General features: G+C 43.5%; 1 protein-coding gene across 2 annotated transcripts; it reads right to left on the reverse strand.

Annotated features, from left to right (window-relative positions):
- Nucleotides 1–957: 957 nt before the first annotated feature.
- foxn2a (forkhead box N2a) lies at nucleotides 958–21,845 on the reverse strand. 2 transcript variants are annotated; one of them, XM_058058931.2, is made up of 6 exons: nucleotides 21,495–21,845; nucleotides 9,090–9,667; nucleotides 5,593–5,717; nucleotides 5,428–5,477; nucleotides 4,424–4,492; nucleotides 958–3,886 (listed from the first exon to the last, which is right to left on the reverse strand). In XM_058058931.2, exons 2-6 carry the CDS (start codon nucleotides 9,651–9,653, stop codon nucleotides 3,462–3,464), a joined length of 1,233 nt encoding a protein of 410 aa, XP_057914914.2. In that variant the 5' UTR covers nucleotides 9,654–9,667; nucleotides 21,495–21,845; the 3' UTR covers nucleotides 958–3,461. The 2 variants fall into 2 exon arrangements, with proteins under 2 accessions (XP_057914914.2, XP_078643374.1); XM_078787248.1 differs by lacking the exon at nucleotides 4,424–4,492.
- Between the last annotated feature and the right edge of the window lie 27 nt (nucleotides 21,846–21,872).

Genomic DNA, 21,872 nt, shown 5'->3' on the forward strand with positions numbered 1-21,872 from the left:
CCCACCTCTGTCTATCTTTTAATTATGTGACCTAATGCCGCTTGCAATTAGCGTCATGTTATTGATGAACTTTTCAATGTGAAAGGTCATGGCGTTGTACACGGTCAGTCTTATAATTACAGTGCATGACCTCATTTGGTTGCTAATGCAGCCATCACTGCTTCAATCCTTGACCATTCATTTCTCCCAATCCATAACACGGTGGCTACATGTTTACATATTTATGTTACATGAGATGCTTCATAGGTATTTCCACAAATATCCTGTAGCGACATCCTCTGCCACTCTTACATGAGCAAAACTCTCACACACAGCCAGTAGCTCCAGCATTGTCTGGTTGCCTGGCAACTGTCGGCGTGGCGTGGTTGCTAGGGCCGTGTGGGAGGGGGGGAGGTGATGCTGCTCTGATTTCCAGCTGAATCGAGTCAGTCAGTAGGGAGAAGCCCCCACCTCCTCCTCTACTTCCAGTCCACACACACAGGACTCTATTGAACAATAGCGCGGCGCCAATGAGGCCTGAGGCTGGTCACACAAGCCCTTGTTCAGGGTCACAACGCCACGTTCGTCCCTCGGTCCTCTGTGACAAATGAACTCACAGCGAGGAGCACGCTGAGGACATATGACGACGCATCCATCACTGGCACGCCCGCCTGATGTTGAAGGTGCAATGTGGCAGCCTGCCATGTTGGAAGAGTCAGACAAGCAGGAAGAAGGGAAGAAGGGAGGCAGTGTGCGGCGCTGGAGTCACACGTGGCGTGCCAGTACAGATTGTGCAGTCAAAACACGACGAAACAGCCGGACTTGGTGGGAAATATTTGCCAGCTGTGACATGGAAATGTGAAAAGTGAATGGGTAGTTAAAGTGAAGAATGGGCTGTGATTAGCTAACGGCGTTCACAGCAGGAGGCAATGTTGATCCGACTATTCAGATCTGCAAGAGAAAAAGTGCTCGGGATGGTAACAAGAACAGGTTTTTATTCATATTTTGTAATACCATATATAATGCAATTGCATATCTTTGGCGAAAATAAATCTTATAAACATTTTATCAACAGAGGTTAGCATACAAAACCAAAATGGTGTTGACGGTTCGATATCCATGGCAAACCGATAGTGGGCTGGCAGTTTTTGTTATGCTTTTTTTTCTCTCTCTCCAATGCAAAAGCTGCAACATAATTCCGAGGACCACATGACCAATATTCAATAAAAGCTGCTAAGCAACAAAGCAACCAGAGGGGTTTATGCGTGGCGGTGAATCTTGTGGGAGACCTACATCTTGTGTCACTGAGAGCAACATAACCTTTCTCTGACAAGTGCTACACAAAGAATGAGTGAGAAGATATGGACTGGAGGTCTGCAACCACACAAGAGCAGCAGCAGCAGCAGCAGCAGCCTGGGGGACCGCATGGGTCATTCTGCTCCAGTTTCCAGTCACAATCACAATACCTGGAAGCATGACTTATGAGTGGCAGTTTTCTGTAGATAAGTCCCAAAATATCCCAACATAAACAGAGACGAATGGAAAATGCTTCAATCAGAAATTCGACGGCACAAAAAGGGAAATGTGGAACGTCGCACCCGCAGTTTTACATCCATTTTGGCAGCAATACGTTTTCAAAGATGCTTCTTTTCTAGCCTGCCGAACAAAAAAGAAAGCAAAGAAAACCTGGCAGTCGTAGTTAAGTTGCAAAAATAAAATAACACCCGCTCTATAGACAATTGGCAAAAACACTTAATCAATATAACACAGTAAAAGAGGGGGGTGGGGGGGTAATGGTGTATTGCTGTGAAATAATAACAAAAAAAGAACAAGATAAAATACTTCTCATGAGGAGCTCATGTAAGGAGGGAAAAAACAAATTAAATGTGCCTTGTCATTCCTTTCAGAAGACCCCATAAATTAATGTCATAAATAAGGTAACCAACAATCAATTAGTTTTTCTTTCACAGCTAAATAAGACCAGTGTATATGACATATTCATATGCTGAGTGAAATACAACAACATGGTTTTGTCACTACAGCGTCCAGAGTCCGCTAGCATTTCCTGTTTAAGGGGATTTAAAAGAGAAAAAAAAGTCTAAACTTTTTTTGTGGCAACTGGGAAACAAAAGTTGTGTTTTTTTCTCACGAGTGGCACAATAACATGTTTGGCACCGAGCACGCATGTAGCCGTTGTAACACAGTGTGGCAGGAAATGGCTGTTGTGCGCTTCCGTTTTTTTCCTCGTATTGTGAAACATTTTTTTTTTTGTCGTTTTAAAGCCCAAGTGAAAAATGTGGCTCGTAACTTTCGGCAAGTAAGCAGCTGACAGTAAACACCACATTTCACAGCTGGAGAAGAGACTTTGGCGCTTCCTTATTTTGTTCTGAGGAGGAAGAGCGAGCGGCCCACCGGAAGCGTGGCCCCGTCACGAGAGCAGCACTCATCTTCATCGTATGGATTCATGTTTAGATAAGCTCGACCACAACGTCTACCAAATCAGACAAAACGGAGCAAGGTCATTTAGTGGTCATTTAAGATCTAAAATGAAGTGGAGCAGCAGGATCCGACCCGAGGCTTTAGACTGGAGTAAACACACGATAAAAGAACATTTGAAGAAGTAAAAGCTATGGAGGAAATCCTATGAACGCACAGTGAAGGCCTGCGATGCTGTAAATAAAACACACTGCTGGATGAAAGTGATTGACAGGACCATTGTCAAAAAACAGCCAAGCGCAGTAGCAAAGTCTGCAAGAGTAAATACTAGTCCCACATCTTGTTATCCCGAAACGTATGTTCATGGCATAACAAGACGAGAACACTTCTTCATTCATCCGCTTCGTTGTAGGTTAACTAGCATTTTTGATGGGGGGTGGGGGCGGGGGTGGGGGCATCACTACACTAAATGGTGTGGAAAAGTTAGGTTGTGGGTTCATTATTGCATCTCTCTCACAAGAGGAGGTTTAGAGCACAAGTTAGTTCAAACCGTGCCATCTTTTTCTTTTCTTCAGCACAAAAAGAGGGAGAACTTGTAACACCAGGAGGTTAGATTTGGTGTGTTCCAAACATGCACTCGCTCGCTTCATACAGATTCACTTGGAAGAGGATACAGGTTGGAGGAGGAAGCATGCAAAGAAACGTCAGCTTTTTCCCGTTTGTCAGAGAAAAAAATCATTCAATCTTGACTGTCCATCGTCTATTCCGACAGAAGCGTTTTGGATCCACTTCTCCATACCCCAGATGTCCGCCCCCCCCGATGCTGTGAGCGCCCCCGAGTTACTGAAGTCTCTTTATGGCTTTGTTCTCCTGTGTGAACAACACTATTGCCATTTGTTGGTTGGACAGAGACATCCCAAACAAACACCAAAAAAGGGGAGGCTCAAAATGGCCAACGTATGATGAGAAAAGGAGGACGAGGCACACAGGGACACACGATGGCCGATGGGGGGGTTGTAGGATCCGGAGTCTGATGACAGGGGTCCTTATTTCCTGTTAAGTTTTGTGCTCTTGACGTGACGTTTGCCCTCCGTGCAGCTGCGTATACCCGCCAGGTGCAGCAAGGAACCGGCGGCCTCCTTAAGCTCCTCATCCAGCTCCGGTTTGACCTCGCGTCGCGCCCTCTTGCTGACGGGCCACTTGATGGCAGGTGGGCGGCGCTGCGTTTGGTCGGTGCCCCTCTCGTCCCAGATATCCGAGTCCTCGTCGCTGTGGAAGCCCTCGCTGCCGGCGCGGTGAGACTGCCTGCGGTCGCAACCGCCTTCATCTAAGGAGGACAGGGAGGAGGAGGACGAGGAGCGGGAGGAGCAACGCTGCAGGGCTACGCTGCTGTAGTTGTGATCCTGCTTTGGATCACTGCTCACCAGGACCGAGTCAGGTCTGGAGAGGTCCAGCGGGCTGTCAGAAATGCCTGCCGGGAGGGGAGGAAGCAAAGACTGATGAGTGACGAGCATCAAGTCCAAGCAAGAGAAGAGTCACTAAATAGATTTAGGATGTGGGCAAATGGCAAAATTATCAATCCATATTTTTATTAGTATTATCTTATCTTATTTAGATCACTGTCCGGGTTCTGAACTCCTGTTTCAATGCCAGTGATAAACCCCTGATCCAAATTTTAGGACCAGTTGAAAAATTGCAAGAATTGACACTTTGCGCTTTTGGATCTTAAGGAGGTTCTAAGTCAGGGGTGAGCAAACTACGGCCTGGGGGCCATAAATACAGGATCATAGCTTGCAGAAATTCACTTCACATCTGGAACCAATAAAACCCAACAAAGGAAACGGAATCAGAATCAAGCATACCGTCAAAGCGTACATGCGTCAGATTCCGATACAAACACAAATGAGGTGTGTCCAAAAATGTCCGCAAATAAAATGAAAGCACTTAAGCAATGGGGTGGTGGGAATGCCAGGAGGGTGACAGTATGGCTGCTGCTGGAGTGTCTTACATGGGTCAACGTGGTGCCCTGGGGCAGAGTTTAAGAGCATCATGGCAGTGGCAGCATCAATATCAGATTCTGGAAAGGAGAGAACATGCATGGTGGTCAGTCCCAAGGCGGGAGAGCATGGCAGTATGGATCCAACAAGACCAACGTTGCTCCACCAGTTAGTACACTTTGGTATGTTTTTGTCTTTTTGAAGGATAATGAAAGGACGCCTCTTGACCACCGGACAGCAAAGTCTACCGTCTCCATCAACCGTTTGCTTCAATGTTAGAGAAAAGAGGCACGTTGTGGCTTTTCAATGAAAACAAAAAACTAAATGTCAGTCCCGTTATAATGTGTTCATGAGCAAGCGCAAACGGGTAGCGCCACATCTACTCTGTGCCAGTCCAAAATTACTGGTGGCGGGTGGCTACAAATAAATGAGTGGGTGGGAAACACCACATCCTACCCACGTAGTAGCTGATGACGCCACCAGCATCCTGCCTGCACACCCCAGATCAGATCGGGGTTCTCGGCACGTTGAGAAGCAGACCTGACTTGCACCACTTGGTGGACACATGGCCAGATGACCCAAAGAACGCCTATGCAATGGAATGGACACAACACGGATTGATCTAAACTAACCGGAAGATAAATTCCCGCCACTGATATGGAGAATGCCATCTTTTCAGACCTGACAAAGTGTCTAAAAGCCTCATGGCTCTAAATTATTAATGATTATAGCGAGACTGAGTGCTCCACACTCAGCACCAGCGGAGCCTCTGCCTGTTGTCAAGGTTACAAATCCAAGAGGCAGAGAGGAGACAGGAAAGGAGCTAAAGCTGAGACACCCAATGGTCCGCATGAGGCATCAATGACTTGAAAGTAATAAATCAAACTAAGAGAAAAATGAGAAAATGCAGGATGTTCTATGACTGAAATGCACAAAAGCAACACAACTGCCGCACATTCACAAACTCAAGCACGGTGTTGCATCACAGTGTCCACAACACAACGACCAGCCTCACCTTTAAATGAGCAGCCTTGTAGAAAGAGATGCCGAGGGGGTGAGGAGGCACTGAAAGAGGAAAAAGAAGCTTGTACAGAACTAACATTTGGCTCATTGTGACGTTCTGATTTGAAAACAATTTGCAGCCTGTGATTTTTTTCAGCGGTGAATGGCGAGGGGTCACCTGGGCGGGGAGGCGGGTGGTGTACAGAAGGCATGTGCGGCAGGAAAGTGCTGCTTCTTTAGGGCTTGGATGAGGTTGGGGCGGTAGGCCGGGTCGACGCACCACAGAGAACCTTTTCCGTTAGCCTGTGAGAAGGACAGAAGAGGAAAACATTTAAAATGCAGAAACTATCATCTCCTTCACGTGTGTGGATTTCGGCATTGATCTGTAGGACCAAAGGGTTCACTTTGTGCATGCCGTGTTGGTTTTATGGCGGTGGCTGCAGGGTGCTAGCAGGTGCTGCAACCTACGAGTGATCAAACTCCAAAACTGCATGACAGAAGGCAGGAAAGTGATTCAGAGGCGAAAGCCACAGCCCAAGTGGGAGAGTATTTTGGTTTTAAACTAAATTAACAAGGTGAGCACATGAACGCCAACGAGCCGACGTGTCGCATTTGTTGGAAACAAAGATGGGGAATACGGCCAACTGGGATGCGCACCTCAAACGCAACTGGGGGGAAAAAAGCCACTTGAGGCCCAGCGGAGCCTCCTTCCCAACCGTCAATGCTTACAGAGCCGTTTGGTCGGCAAAGTTAATATAAACAAAATTCGCTACACAATAAGCCCCCCGGTTAAGGAATAACACCCTGTTCATTATTTATTGAACTGAGATTTGATACTCCACTTTAAATATTGTTTTTTATTGGAGTGCTTTTTAAAAAAAATTTCAACAGAGACGGGGTCTATTTTTGTTTTGTTTGTTTTTGGTTATGATTCTTAAGTGCAATTTTTGCTAAGAGAGACAGAACCCATTTTATTTGAATTTTTTTGGTTGAAATGATTTCATTTAAAAGCTATTGACATTCCAATTACAATGTTAAACACTCAAATATTGCTTTTGATAAGGTGTATCCGCATTGATTATGCTGTTTATTATCATTCCATTAATAACAAAATGGTCTCAAAATAATGTTGACAATGATGTGGTTTATCTGCAACAATTTGTTGGACAATTATCGTCCAGCAAAATGTGTTATTGTGTTATTGTGACAGGTGTAGGTGTGAGCAAACAACTAAACAACTCGTTAGCATTAAAGCTGCAGACACAAAAAAAGCATCTTACCAATAGGGCTTAATAATAAGCACTTTTAAAGTTTAAATTCCAGAACCAGGGATCCCTTTTGGGCAAACCTCTGAGGTTTGTTGACAAATTGTAGAATATGGGCCATTGCAGTGACGTCAGGTGTTGCACGTGTGAAACCTCACACTCGGACCATTTTAATGCCACTTAAAATCAGTTTGATGTCACATGCTGAAGCCCATCAAGAATGTATAATGCAAAAAAGTGAATAAGGCTGAGCATTCACTCGCTGGTTTTGTCTTTTTACCGAGGTCATCATCCAAGTCTAACTTATCTGAACACGGACTGCGCTGGGCAATAAGGCAATAAGGCAATAAGGCAATAAGGCAATACTAGACTAGACTATTAATATTGCAACTGCATGGACCGCCTCCTTCAACAGCATTTCCACTCATGAAGACAGTAAATGTATCAGAGTTCCTCCACATGCTTGGCAAAAGAAGGAAACTGCTCTCGTGTGAGAGATGAATCTGTCTGTTGGTGTGCGGGAGTGTGTTAACCGTCACATTATCTGATGGCAGCGTATTCTTGCCCAGTCTGAGGGAGGGAGGGAGGGTGGAGAATAACCTTGACTCACATTACCAGCCTGTCCCTGATGCAGGAAGAAGGAAATGTCTCCATGGCAACGGAAACCACCAGCCAGTGTCATGTGAAACTGGCGCTGGTCTCTCAGCAGACCAAGTGCTCACACTGTGTACCTGCATGCTGAGTGACTTGCGCTACTCTGTGTTGCTACTTGCCGAGTGCTAACCCCTCCATCCTCTCCTGTGGTTGAAAAATATCAGGTTGGAGCCAAGCACAGTCCTTTGCTCCACGGGCTCTACCGGTCACAAGTCCCAACTCATACTGAAGTGCAATATGGCGTCGTGTCCCTCCCTGAAAACCCTTTCTGACGCAAAGCCAAATGATGCTGTGAGCATACGATGTATTCTACGTGTTCCATATGAACATTGTCTTCTGTAAGAATCGCAAACTAACATCACGCATTTGCAATTTTAAAGGCGGTTTCTATGGAGTTCTTTTTCTACCAATGCACAGCATAACGTTCAGCATAAGTTCTGATCCACACAATACTTCAGCGGCTGAGATGGCAGAGCTCTACAACTCCCGGTGCCTCAGCAGAGCTCTCCGGATCATCCAGGACTCCTCTCACCCTGCCGCTCAATTGTTTCAGCGACTACCTTCTGGCAGGGCATGTATCTCCCTCAGCGAGACCATGTAACCAAGGCAACCAATCGTCCTCTACAATGGAGACCCTTTGTTATTTATTATTATTTATTCTTCTAATTTCTATATTTGGTACTGTCATAATGTCTTGCACTGAAAATGGAGCTGCTGCAATTTCATTCTATTATACGTATGTAAAATGACAATAAAGGGCATTCTGATTCTGATTCTTGTTACTCTGATATAATGTGGCGTATAAGCCACTTTGAACTCTAATTTCTGGTTACGTTCCAAACTTGCCACATCTTGAATTTACCAGCCATTTTGCACTTCACACACACAAAGAAACGCTCCTATGCTCAAATCTGCCATTGGACCCCCACAGTATTGCACCAATGGGTTGCCAGCGCCTGGACGACTGCGTGATGAAGACGACAGCGCAAGCTCAAGGGCTAATTTGCCCTGAGACAAAAATGACATGAGAGTGACAAGAAAAGAGATAGAGGCTGACAAAGTGAATGAGGTAGGAATTATGCGGCTGCAGGAGGATGAAGACGGCAACAAATGACATTTCTGGTAGGCTATTGTCTGGTTAGCGACGGCCATATCACACAAACTGTGCGGGGAAAAAAAACATTTATTTAATATAAAAGTGAAAGTAAAAATTATTCCTGTGCAACATCGTTCTGTGTACTAAATATCCCATGCCCATTTCTACTTTGCCATTTGATTTAAGATATTAAACTTTATGGACATAGTCACCTCAGAGAATATTTAGTATTTAGTGTTTTTAACATATAGACTTTTCATTACATGTTTTTTATAATTATAAATTTTTAATATTTAAAAAATTATATTTTTAATTTTTTTAATTTAATTTTTAAATTCCATTTCAATGAGAGGAAATGTTGGTCTACAGTTGCACTAGTATTGCACACCAATACAATCTATCCAATACAATCTATCCAATACAATCTATCCAATACAATCTATCCAATACAATCTATCAATGCAATCTATCAATACAATATATCCAAGTATGCTTTATTGTATGGCAGTCAGAGGCTGAGACACCCGAGTCACATTGTTGAGAGATTTGCTAAAAAAATGTACCAAAAATTGGGCCAGTGATGATTTTAATACGACTCCATTTAACAAAAGTGGATCTGTGTGAAGCGTGTAAACGGCAGAATGCGGTTTAATGGCATACCTTTCCTAAACTGCGTTCAACCTTGCGGAAGCATTTATTCAGGGAGAGATTGTGACGCACGGAGTTCTTCCATCCAGTGGGAGCATTGGAGAAGTAAGGGAAGTGCTCAAGAATCCAGCCGTAGATTTCTTTGACGGGTAAAGACTTGCTGGGGGACTGCTCGATTGCCATGTAGATGAGGAGCGAAAACGAGAAAGGAGGTTTTGACTTCAACGAGTCCCGCTCCCTGCCCCTGCTGTGACTTGATGCTGTGGATGAGGACGAGGGGCCCTGGTTGGAGCCACCGTCTCCTTCGATGTCAAAGAGGGGGCTTCCGCTGGGTTGCGCTTCCGGACCCCCGAGAGTGAAGTTCTGAAGCAGGTTCTCGTGGAGCCAGTTGAGGTTTGTGAGTTCTTCATCTTCGGCCACTCCAGTCCGATCCACACTGGTTGCAAGTGGGCTGGCAGCGCATTCCGCTTCTGGCAGTGTTCCCACTCCGCAAACACCTCGGAGCCATGTCCGCTCCTCTTGCATACCCGGAATTTCCGTTTTCTTGTCTGGTGACATCCCAATGATTGGACCCATTAAATCAAAGAGGTCTGGAGAAAAGGAGAAAGAGATCAGTGTGAAACATATTAGAAACACCTTCTGACAGGATCACGTAGAAGTAAGCTGACGTTAGGATACAGGAGCTAGATACAAACTTTTGGAATACCGTCCACGTTTAGGCGGTCCTAGAGGTTCTCATTAGGGCCAAAGCTACTGTGGTCTCGCTTGTGTATCTCGACTGTACTTCCCAGGCCTCTCCACTGCCCCTCTCCTTCAGCCCCTTAACTTGCCTGCTCTTGACTTCAGCCAAGGACTTTCAAGGAGATCCTCTCAAGCAACTGAGCGGACTTAAGACTCCACTCATTGACGCCCACCTCATTTCAGGCTAGACCCGGCTTCTGGTTATGTGTAAATTAGCATGAAACCACCCAGGAATCTGATGAGGAACAAAGTCCTAATTTGTCACTTGCAAGATTAAGACGTGTACAGTCCTTGGAGTCGTCTGTCCTCTAACAACTAGAGGAAATTTTGCAGGCTTATGTAATTAGGTTTCAGCCAAGAACACTTAATGACAGAATGGTAGAACCAGCCTCCTCCTGGCGGACTAAACATTCATAACACAGGTTGGATGTACAGTATATATACAGTATATTAACCACTTTTGGCCCTTAGTGGAACAAGTTTGAGCAGCACTGGGGTAGTGGCTTGTACATTATATCATTTTTAATTGTGTTTAAGTGTGTGAGGCATATTGAAGAATGACCAGGGAGGATTCTGGCGCTGAAACTGTCACCAAAATCGGAGGAAAACGTCAGCGCCATGTGTCAAAAATAAACAGAGGTCTCGATTGCTTTTGGATTTTCTCCATTCTGGAGCGAGGATCTACTGTAGTCCAATATATTTCATTGGTCATGTATTTGTTAAACACATAGGATATTATAGAAATAATAAAAAAGTACAACTGTAGTGTATTGAAACAGTAAAACAGTAGTTTGAGCCCCCCCCCGGCAGGCACCAAAAAAACAGCACCGGAGGACAGCTGACCTGTGCAACAACAGGGGACTTGCAGCAGCTTGAGAATAGTAAAAAAAAACAATTTTTTCAAAATTTTTAGTTCCTGTGCAACAAAATATGTGCCAGAAAGTTCATTTTTTAAGGAGAGGCGCCCCAGCTGCATGATATTCTCTGAGGGGAGGCTTGTTATGCCATACTCGGAAAACCTCCCTGTTTTAAGCTTTGCACATGAGAAACTAAAAATGTTTAGCTCTCCACAATACGTATAAACAATAAACATATTTTCCCCGTAAGTGCTGGATCAGTGCTGTGCAACAGTCAAAAGAGCTGAGAAGGAAGTAATACGGCTCACTTCCTTTCCTCGGCAGCAGCAAAAAAATGTTTAGTTCAGTGTTTTACCAATGGCACACATAGTATGTGAATATATGACGGGCAAGGTTTAGACCGTAATGTGGTATTTCACCTGCCCCAGACTGTTTGGTGAGTCATACGTTAATATTTACTTCAATGCATTTCCCCAAAACAAATACAAAATACAAAAATACAAAAAGTAAAGTCCTTTAATGCAGTTGAGGCCAAGTGTACAAAGAGATTACTCTTTGGCTCAGCTCACAACAAGCTTTAAGTGTTGGGTGTCACCATGACAACCATGCCGTCCCTTCAATTAAGAGCAGAAATCTCACCAACAAGAGTGGTGGATACTGCATGTAATCCATGCTAGCTGTTTTCACCGCCATGGATGTGCAATGCAGAGAAAATGCATGCTGCAGCACGGGTGTATGAACACCGAATGCCCCCCCCCCCGCCCCCATGAATGAATGAATGAATGTCAACCAATGTGGACATGAAAAAGGATGTATAATCTGGCAGATAGGCATATCTTTTCATTTCTCTGATAAGATAGGAATTGGGTCAGACTAAAGAGTGTTTGCCCAGAGATGGGAGAGGGAGTGTACACACGCACATGCGTGCACACACACACACACACTCATTGACACACAAATCAGTTTGTCAAAGTCAGCCAGTGAAAACAGGATGGGAAGGAGAGGGGCATTAGTACATTTACTAAATGACCACTCAACCCTCGGTGGGGGTGGAGGAACATCTAGCAGACAAATCCCAATTTGCTTTCGGTTGAGTCATGGTTTATTTGGCCATCCAGATCACTTGGATCACTTGTATTGAACGTGATCCCTCTGCCCAGGAGGTTATGTTTTTACCACCATGAGACAGCACTGTTTCCTCATACGTTCATTTATTTGTGGCGGCCTGCCACTAATGCATCTTGAGGATTGGTTTTGGAGACCTATATAAAGGCTCAAAAAAGGCCAGCATTGTTAGTCCAGTGAACAACATCATGCCACGTCTATCACAAGAACCACAAGAACCTGGTGGAGGCCAGTTTGAGCTACAGTGGTATTCCTTGGCGGATGGTCTGTTCCCAACCCACAATCAGAAACCTGCATGAACGCCACAACACGACAATAGACCACGTATGGGGCAAAGAGAGAGTGACAACTCCTGACCTGGATCACTCCATCAGGTTGCAACACCTGTAGGACCGGTTTTGCCGTGTCAGTCGTACAGTCGTAAGTTTTAGCTAAGCTCAATTTGTTGGCCTTGACTGAGCAATTTCACAGATAACACATTGACTTGCCTTTATTGTCAGCACATTAAAGAGCCACTCATTTCAGAACGTTATCCAGTTCTTTTATGGAAGGACAGAGCCCCAACAAAAAGACAGAAAAGTCAGATATATTCAGTTAGTTTCAGTCCAAGATGAATCCAAGCTTTCAAAAAACTAGAGCAACAAGAGATGTCGGAAAGGGAGAGAACTGTCCATTTGTGTTATAAAACAATCTCAGCTCTGAGACAAAAAACAAAAAAAGACATCTTGACATGACGGGTTACTACTCTGGGTGTCTTTTCAAATAGAGAGGGAGGCATGCAGAGACATTTAGAGAAAAATAACATTTGGTCTCTAGTGAAAACAACACTAGTGATTAAAAGGAGTCCGTCACAGTGGAAAAACTACAATTCACTACTTAGAAATTGTAGTCTAATGAGGCCGGGTCAGCAGGATATGTGTGGAAATCCCAGAATAGACTCTACATTTAAAGGAAGTGGAGCTGCAAAGTTGATAACGCAGCTTGCTGATCAACACCGATACCCTAATTGAGGTTGTTCTTTCCATTATAATCATGTCATGATTGGGTTAGCCAAAACATTCCGCTGACAGGCATTGTCATGGAGACAGTCAACTCGATTAGCACAGGTGTGGCACCACAGAACTTTGTCAGCCTTCTGTAATAAGTGTGTTTGTTTATCTGAAGCCTCTACGTCATTACAAAGCATGCTGTGGAAGACTGGATTTGACATGTTCAGGTTTGGTTGCTTGGTCATGTAGAGAAGTCCAATGTAGAGAACCCTGGGTAAAGTCTCAGACCGCTCTTTCCATCTTCACAGCCCTGACCTCTGAGGCGGGCCCCCGGGTGCCTGAGAAATGATCATCCTGTTTGGACTGAGGGCTGTCATTTGAATATGAATGGTCGAGGAGGAAAAAATGTCTGCAGCCAGCCAAACACAGGAAGTGTTTTACCGTGATGGCAGTCGGTCAATTGCCGTTGCATTTGTCATGACTGCACTTAGCATTGCACTTGTGAAAAAAAGCTTCAGAGGGAGGTAAGAATCCACTGATTAATGGGACACTAGTGTGTAAAAAGTAGAGCCAATGAGCTAGACCAGCCTGTTGACTGCAGCTCATCATTGAAAATACACCAAAGCTGGAATGGCGCTGACCTGATGGCTCATCTGCAAGTTAAAATAGCCCAGCGCGCCGCCAGCCGCATCATATTCATGTGCAAACAGGCAAGGACTAACAGCAGGTGCCAAGGCAATTTCCCCCACCGCCCCTTTCAAACTGCTCTTTTATCCTGTTAAGCACTTAGCCTATTCAAAAAACACACACACACAAAGACACTCTGAGATTGCTTTAAGTGGCAGATCAAGCCGCTAATGCGTCACATAGGTACGGGAGAACGTAAAGGTGTATGATGGCGCACCAGCGTGGATTTCAGGCAGCGGATGTGACTTTCAGGAATCAGTTGCCACGGCAGCCAGTGTGGCCAGGGAAGCGGTTCCGTTCACCAAGAGAGAGCTGATGTGGGGAGATCAATACAGGCGGAAAACGCTGAGGCCAGCAGTCTAGTGCTGTTCTCCGCAAAACCTGTCTGACAAAGAGGGGTGGGAGAGGCCGCAGCCAACCTGGACGACACAGAGCTACGACTAAGAGCCATAAAGGCGCGCTGTATTTATCATACCCTTAGTTCCATATTCGCTACAACGTGGGATTTTCAAGAAATTTCATCTGCGAATTAAGTTTGCACACACATGAACCGCACCCGCCTCACAGGCACCAACTAAACCAGTCCACTCAAACCAGTTACACCTCTTGGTACACAAAGGTGTGTCAGAAAAGCCCAATGGCTGTTATTTGAAACCTTCTGTGATGTTTCTACCTACCCTACAAATAAGAACTTGAAGAGAATCTTATGCAAAACTACTAAATGGATTAAAGCAAGCTACTCGGCGACAGTGCGAATGAAAAAGCTGGCACGAAGCATAGGGATCCAAACCGCTCTCGGCTCCTACAAAGAAGCAGTTGTTTTTTTTTTTGTTTTTTTTTTGCTCCAGTCATGTTTCTAAGCTCTCAGTATTCACCTCACAGATACAAACAGACGACCGGGAGGGAAGGAAACACCTCCTGCCTGTTGAGGAAGTCCATTTTCATAGAGTTAGGCCTGCCCGACATCAAAACAGTCAACCAGCACAATAATAGGCAAATATCTCTGTATTTTTTTACAGCGACAACTTCTTAATGACAGACGGGCAGGAAAGACTGTGTTGTTGGGCTCAGACGTTGATTTTATTAGTTTCAAACTGCACTTGGACTCTAATCTGAGGTTAGCTTACCAAAGTATACAGCTGCCTCCCAGCAAACACTGTGAAACCTTATCTGCAGGGTCATGTGCCTGTCACGTCTCCAAAGCCTCCCCACCATGGCCTCATATACGTACTTCCAAATACCACAAACACCAATCATTGCCATTCCATTTGCTTATAGTCTCGTGTCCGTCTCTCAAAAGTTTGTACCCTCTTAGTCCTGCTCAGGTTCTAACAAGTGTTGCGCCGTGCGCGATCATGTGTTTCCGTGTTTACAGAACATGTTTTGTTTAAGGGAGCAGCAGAAAGGTCTCTTAGCCCAATCAGAGCAAACTTTATCAAGCGTGCTCATTGGAAACACCTATTGAGGAATAAGGACTCAACTTTCAGATAAAATGATGAAATATCAGCTTGACAACTGGAATAAACAAAAATAGCAATACTGGTGATTCAAAGGTGAAATACGGGAGTACCTCGTTAATTGTAGTTAATAGGTTCGTGATAAGTGAAGGATTCCTTATTTAAATTGAACAATAACACCTGTACAGTCACCGTTACACCGAGTACTACCCAATATAGTGGAAATAATAACAGTAATAGTCATATCGCAGCATGTCATCTCTTACTGTGGTTACTTCTGTCAAAACAATAAAGCTTGTTATTAAATCTGAATTCACTGTAGTGTTATTATTACATGCAACACCTGCACTAGGTTTTCCCTCTTGTATTGTTAGAGGCTAAAACATAATTGTTCTTTTGATGGTTTCCTGCACGAATACCGAACCATCTTACAGGGGGACAAGGGACAGTTTCAATTAGTTAAGCAATGTTTGTCAGAAAGCATCCATATATGCCTGGAGATTCATTAGAGAAACACACTTTCACTTTCACTTACACTGACACTTACACACATACACTTGTACAATCTGGTCAAACCAAACCCTGGTTTGGATCTTTACAAGTGGTACTCTATTGCTGGTTTTATTTTCATAACTCCCATGACAATTGGTGTACCCCTGGAGATACACGTACCCCACTTTGGGAACCTAGGTGTTAGGAGATGCACATCGATTGCACAACAGCTGCCCAGTCCTGGGTCAGTACAGTCGTAGTTGAACCAATTAAACAAACCCCGCTAATTATGCCTGGGGTGATGAAAACAAAGAGCCATTGTGTTTCCCTTTTCCCTACCACTCAGAGAAACGGTCAAGTTAGTGTTGTTAGTGAGGCGTCTTCTAATCTGGAGCGTCTTGTGGCCACCAGTCAGAAATGAGGCAGGGAGGACAAGGAGGAGGAGCAATCACGTGAGACATGCATAAGTGGATGCAGTCCTGTCTTGCAGGATTGGTTCAAATCATCAGCCAAGCTTGTGAGATAACGTTGGGTTTGGGAGTATACTTAGATATCTGAATGTGGCCAACAGGAGGTAAAACACCTTGAGACAACAAGCTCAATGGTTCTCGGTGGGCATGAAGAAACGAATGGAAACGTCAGAAATAGTCAGATCCACGGCTTAAACAGATTGACATCCTCAGTCCAAGTTAGATGATATTATGTCTGCTCCCAAAATGTAACAATTAGCAGCACTAACCTGCCAAGGTTCATCTTTATGACAGTGTATGTATTTGTTAGCATAAGCAAGAAGAGCAGGTATGGCCGACCAGAGGAATTATATTATACAGTTGACAAGGTGCAAGGTCCTATTCATGTCTTAAATGGCTTATTTATTATATCTTGTCTAAAGGTGACGATAGGGGTGTTATTTCACGTCTACAGGGCTCTAAAAATGTTAAAGGTCTTAAAACAGGTTTTCTATGCTCTAAGTAGGAAATATTCCATTCATAAATAAGGAATCCTACTTTCAATTACCCATTTAACCGTGATGAACTAAGGACTACTGCATATGTGTAGATATTTGCCAACTACTTTACTCAGACGCTCCTCAACTTGCTCCATTGTTTCTATACTTATGGGTTTATTGGCACTTCCATGACAAGGAAGAACCAAAAATGAAAAAAAGTCAACCAATCACAGCCCCACAGAAGGGAGGGGGTGGAGCCAGTCGAAGCATAATTCAGCATAATTTAGTCGGACTGACTTGAAGTTTCTCTGATTTCATCGTAGTGTTATTTTTACATACCACTTATCATGAGCTTCTGAATCTCATTTAGTCCTACCCTAAAAGTACTTGGCATGCCTTTTTTTTTTAATTTTACCTTCTATTGGATGGACTTTTATTGGATTAGGCACCTGACTCCCAGAAGTTTGTTACAAAATCCAAACCATTTTATTGCATTGTTTTTAAAGCGTTGAATAGTTATTTTCATAACCATATTCAATTACACAAATACACATTTGTACAAAGAAAAAAAGATCGGATGGGCTATGAAATAAATGGGGTCAGATTTCTATAAGTTCTGTATGAAAGGAAACCTGGAGTAAAAATTCTAAATGTGATATTCATGTTAACAAGTCAAAAATGAGGGCCCGCATTTGATGGCAACGAGGCAGGTAACGTCACTGTTCATTTGCACGACTTTTGGAAACAAAGCTTATTCCAACTGTAAGGAATAACAGAGGACCTGACAAAGTACTTCCACATGGTGGCTGCGCTGGAGCTCCACTTTCTCTCACACCATACAACCAACCGTATGACCGACTTAAGCCAAATGTGTAAATACTAGTAACATGTAAAATGAGCACACCATTACGTTCCTTGTTTTCTGAAACATGAAATTATTTCATTGAATCCATTTACAGGCACCATGGTTTAATCAATCCAGTCCATTTCAACCAGTCACATCACTGTGACAAATTACAGGGTACACAGAAAAACACAGGTTATCAAGGCTGGAGTTGTCATTTCTCTTTCGAGGTAATTCATTGGCGGGCCTGAGCACTACGACGACACAGATAGGAGTTAAGCAACCAGAACGAGAAGTTTCTGCTTTTGTAACATATCTAAAACCATGGTCAGTCACACGCCCAGAAAGCACATGGTGGATTTTAGACGACGCCACCTTCCACTTACTTTGGGTCAGAGTACACACAAGTCTGATAAGACTGATTACATGGCCATATCACCACATTCTACTGCAGTTTCTACGCCACGAGGAAGAGCAAAAAATTCTGACTTTTCATGTTTGCTATTTGGTCATTGTTGTGTTTCATACATAATCATTTCATACACAAAATGACAGTGAAATTGAGCAAATGCTGAAAAGAAGGAAACTAATAGGTAGTCAAAGTTGTAGAAATGAAACGTGGTTTTCACAAGGGTTCAGAGGAGATTACCACTGAGTTGAGTGCAGTGTTCTGTTGGAGTACAACATCCCAGTAACAATGGGAGCTCTGTCATAGCACAGTCTAAACATATAAATGCCCCCCCCCCAAAAAAGCCCAACACAAAATGTGACCGTCGGGGCCATAATCCAATACAATTCAGCTGGAAATCAGTTTGGTCTGGACTTTGCCCTAATCAAATGAACGCCATTGAGCAAGAGGGCCTACACCGCGGCTCAGGCCTTTAGGCCACAGAGATGGGTGCTACGTTTTGATCAAGATTCCAACATCTCCATGACTGTCCTATTTGGGTTATAAGTTCATTTCTACGACACATGTAAGATGTACAAGCTCACGTCCATGTCAACTAAAATGTAGACAATGGCGACTTGAAGAAAGTGAATACATGATAAAAGCCTGACCAGTATCACTGAGAGTCAACTGTCGGGACAACTTTAACCCGCCCACAACACCATGTCATGTGTCAGTCATGACCTAACAACCAACCCAAAGGGACTCCACAGTGGGCGGGTTGTCGTTTTTTTGTTACGATTTAATGACAGAACAGTTTGGCAGCACAACCTGTATTTGTGTTATTGTATTTATTTATTTATTTGCACAAACTACAGAGGAAAATACCAAATTAAATTCATGGTAAGAAGGGAAAATGCAAGAGATAAATTGGTTTAATGGAATGGCTGATGTTTTTTTTTCTGCTCCTCTTATAAAAAATACAAGTTCTCTAAATTACATATTGTTTAAATAAAGTTGAAAGGAGGGGTTGGCATGCAAATGTTAGTCTAATTAGGGCGGCCAAATGATTAAAATATTTAATTGTGATTATTCGCATTATGTCCACATTTAACTTATAATTAATCGAATCACAGATAGAAAAAAGTGTACCTTTGAAAGATCATGTTAACACTTTTAATACAGCTATCAACTAGATACTGGATAATGTTTGCTTTGTGTAAATGTTTGTTTATTAAACATTCAATTTTTTCTTAAAAAGCTCAACACAAAATGGACCTCGATGTACAAAAACATGTAGACATTGCTAAGGTAAATTGTCCATCACGCATCATTCATCTCACTAAACATAATTTTGACTCACACTATAAATAAATGTTTGCAAAAACAAACATGGTTTTGGCAAAATAAATATAGACAACTTTCAAAATAGAGTGCTGTAGAAACATTGGTAGTTTACAAAACTGCCTCATATACTGTAGTGGAGAGAGGCTATGGCTTCCAAACACTCTTTTACAGACACATAACATGTACACTCTTTAATACACCCTTTGTCACACTTTTCTTAGTCTGGCAACAAACACAGCAGTTTAAGTACAAATGCTAATAAATCCCTAACAACGCTAATAAATTCCCTCACGAGACTCTACTGCCATCTCATTGAGCGCTGAGTGTGTGCTTGCTCACTTCGGCTTTGTCACATTGACACAAGCCCCCCCAAACAGCTGTCCGTGGCTAAGCCTGCAGCTCGTAACCCAAATTTTAGTTTGCAGTTCAAAGCATGAAATCAGCCAACAGATGACTTGCATCTAAAAAAACACTCGGACACAGTGTATAAATATAAGGTACCACTGTATAAATAGCAAAAAAATGTATTCCTGCGGTGCCGCAGTACCTTCCTTCTTCTCCCTGGCATTCGTAAGGCAACGTACTCCGTGACAACTCAACTCACAGCGACGTCGGATACAACTAACTTTGGTCTTGTCCAGAGCGCCGTCTGCCAGCGCTTTGAAGCAAAACTTAACATAAAAAATACACAATTTTCTTTGTCCATTTTTGCTCAACATTTCTTCCCATTTGTGGCGCCACATCAACTGCGTTTCTTCAAACTGTGGTGTGGGCCGAGGATTAAACAGAACATGCGTACGTTTACGTCAACTTCCAACTGAGCACTACGTAGCATGACAAGTATGACAGGCCCGACAAACCTTGTACACGTGACAGAGGTCATACCACGCAGTCCAGACTACAACTGACTTGGTGGTGCATCATGACGCATCTGTTCATCAATATATTGAGATATGACATGTACAATGACTCTACGTTATCTTTCCAATCAGCACACAATTACGTGGAGCCCAGGAAACGTCATGAACATTTTGTTTTCATTTGCCTTGCTTGTTTTAAGGCAAGTCTACCACTGCATACGATGAAACAGACTCCCGTAAGTCAATTCTTTCTCATTCTGTTGTTAAGAGGTTTCAAAACATGTCGCATAAATGGCACAAATCAAAAGGCTCACTTTTACTCATCTGTTTCATACTACCTTATAATATAACATTGCCTGTTTCCTCAAAATGTCATCAATTTTTACTCTCAACATTTCAGGCCTTCATAGATATTGAAGACAGAGTCCTATTTATAGTAATGCATGTCAGTAAAGTTAACAGGCTCTAATCTATTCTGGGTTGCAGGACCCTGCACAGGCCTCTTTACATACGGACATGGAATACATGCAAGGACTACAAACAACCAAGACAACAGATGGTTGTAGTCATAGAAACGCTGCCTATAAACTAATGACAGATTGATAACATCTGCTTTTTTTTGTTCATTTCACTTTACCTCCTTTTGTATGTGTCTTGTATCTATCAAATGGGCTCTACCAACTTTAAAAACAGAACACAGAAATACCAAATACAGGAAATTGGCAATGGGTACTATTAGTAGATTGGACAAAGTATAATGCTAAGCTGACCTTGCGCAAACAATAACACTTAATGATATCCTCCATAACTGCAGTCTCTATTGAAGTGCAGTAAAGGGATAATTTCCACATTGAGATATTGTTTACAGAGGACTCGTATCTGGGACAATCTTGTGATAATCCATTACATCATGTGCTCAGCCAGCCTCACAACCTTTGGTTCTGTCCGTATTTAGGCTACATTTTTATTTTATGGATAGATAAGCCAGCAAAAACATACAGTAGCATAAATAAATCCTAGATAAAATATGACAAAAGTTGAATCAACAAAAATGTAATTAAAGACCGTGTTGGTTTAAAAAATAGCTATTAGCAAAAACAAAAAGCAAATGGCTAATACTTGGTGGGAGACATGAATCACCACACACACACACACACACACACACACACACACACACACACACACACACACACACACACACAACGTGGAATACGAAGTTACACGCAACGACTTCAAGTATTGCACAACACTTTCCGCCGAAGCGGACCGAGTAACTTATTACCGGTTAACAAAGATGTGTGCTTTTAAACTTGCGAGCGTTAGTTCCATGTGTTAGCTCGCCCAGTAAAGGCACGAAGCGAGGTAGCTTTAGCAGCAGCTCGGTAGGTCAGTGAGGGTAAATCCACGGCTAGCGTTAGCACCGGACAACTTTAACTACACGGTCGATTCTATTTGGTTAAGGACGTAGATTGCCGCGTGGCAGCCGTCAACAACCGGCTAAGTAGCTGAACATACGAGGCGGGGGAAGCACAGGGAAGTCAAATGAGCTAGCTGCCACATGCCGCCGTTCGCTCTGCCATGCTGGCCGCTCGGCGAAGTCACTTGCCCGCATTTACTTTTAGCTCCCATCGTTCACACGGGCGTCTAAAACAACACGAATAAGAAGAGGTTTCGTACTCACAATCATGCACGGCGTGCCTCGACGCTGTGTGTGTTTTAACGACACGACAGTGCGCAGTTTATTCGGATGTGTGCCTCGCTCGCACAATGTCAGAGATCAGATCAGCAGCTGCTTCCTCCATGCACGCAGCGCGCGGATCACACGGCGCTACGGCAACGCTACCAAACCCCTCGCCGTCGTCATGGCAACACAGCCAATCCAGCCAATCACAGCCCCTCCCCTCCTATCTCCCCTGGCAACTGCCGCAGCGAAGGGGGCTCCATGAGTGCGCGCACGCCATCCTATTTTGCATCGCCAAATTGCCTTTCACTTTTGAAGTCGCATACCTGTATGATTTCCATCATTTTATTGAGTGCTAATGCAGCGCTACTAACGAAG

Source organism: Doryrhamphus excisus, linkage group LG20 (assembly GCF_037039965.1).
Source record: "Doryrhamphus excisus strain RoL-2023G ecotype Guam linkage group LG20, RoL_Dexc_Guam_v1.1, whole genome shotgun sequence".
NCBI lineage: Eukaryota > Metazoa > Chordata > Actinopteri > Syngnathiformes > Syngnathidae > Doryrhamphus > Doryrhamphus excisus.

Coding starts and splice junctions, on each gene's coding strand:
- foxn2a (XM_058058931.2), bottom strand. CDS start 9,653: ATGGGTCCAATCATTGGGATGTCACCAGACAAGAAAACGGAAATTCCG. Junction 4,493..5,427: donor ACAAGGCTGCTCATTTAAAG/GTGAGGCTGGTC, acceptor TCTCCTTTCCAG/AATCTGATATTGATGCTGCC. Junction 3,887..4,423: donor AGGGCACCACGTTGACCCAT/GTAAGACACTCC, acceptor CCCTCCCGGCAG/GCATTTCTGACAGCCCGCTG.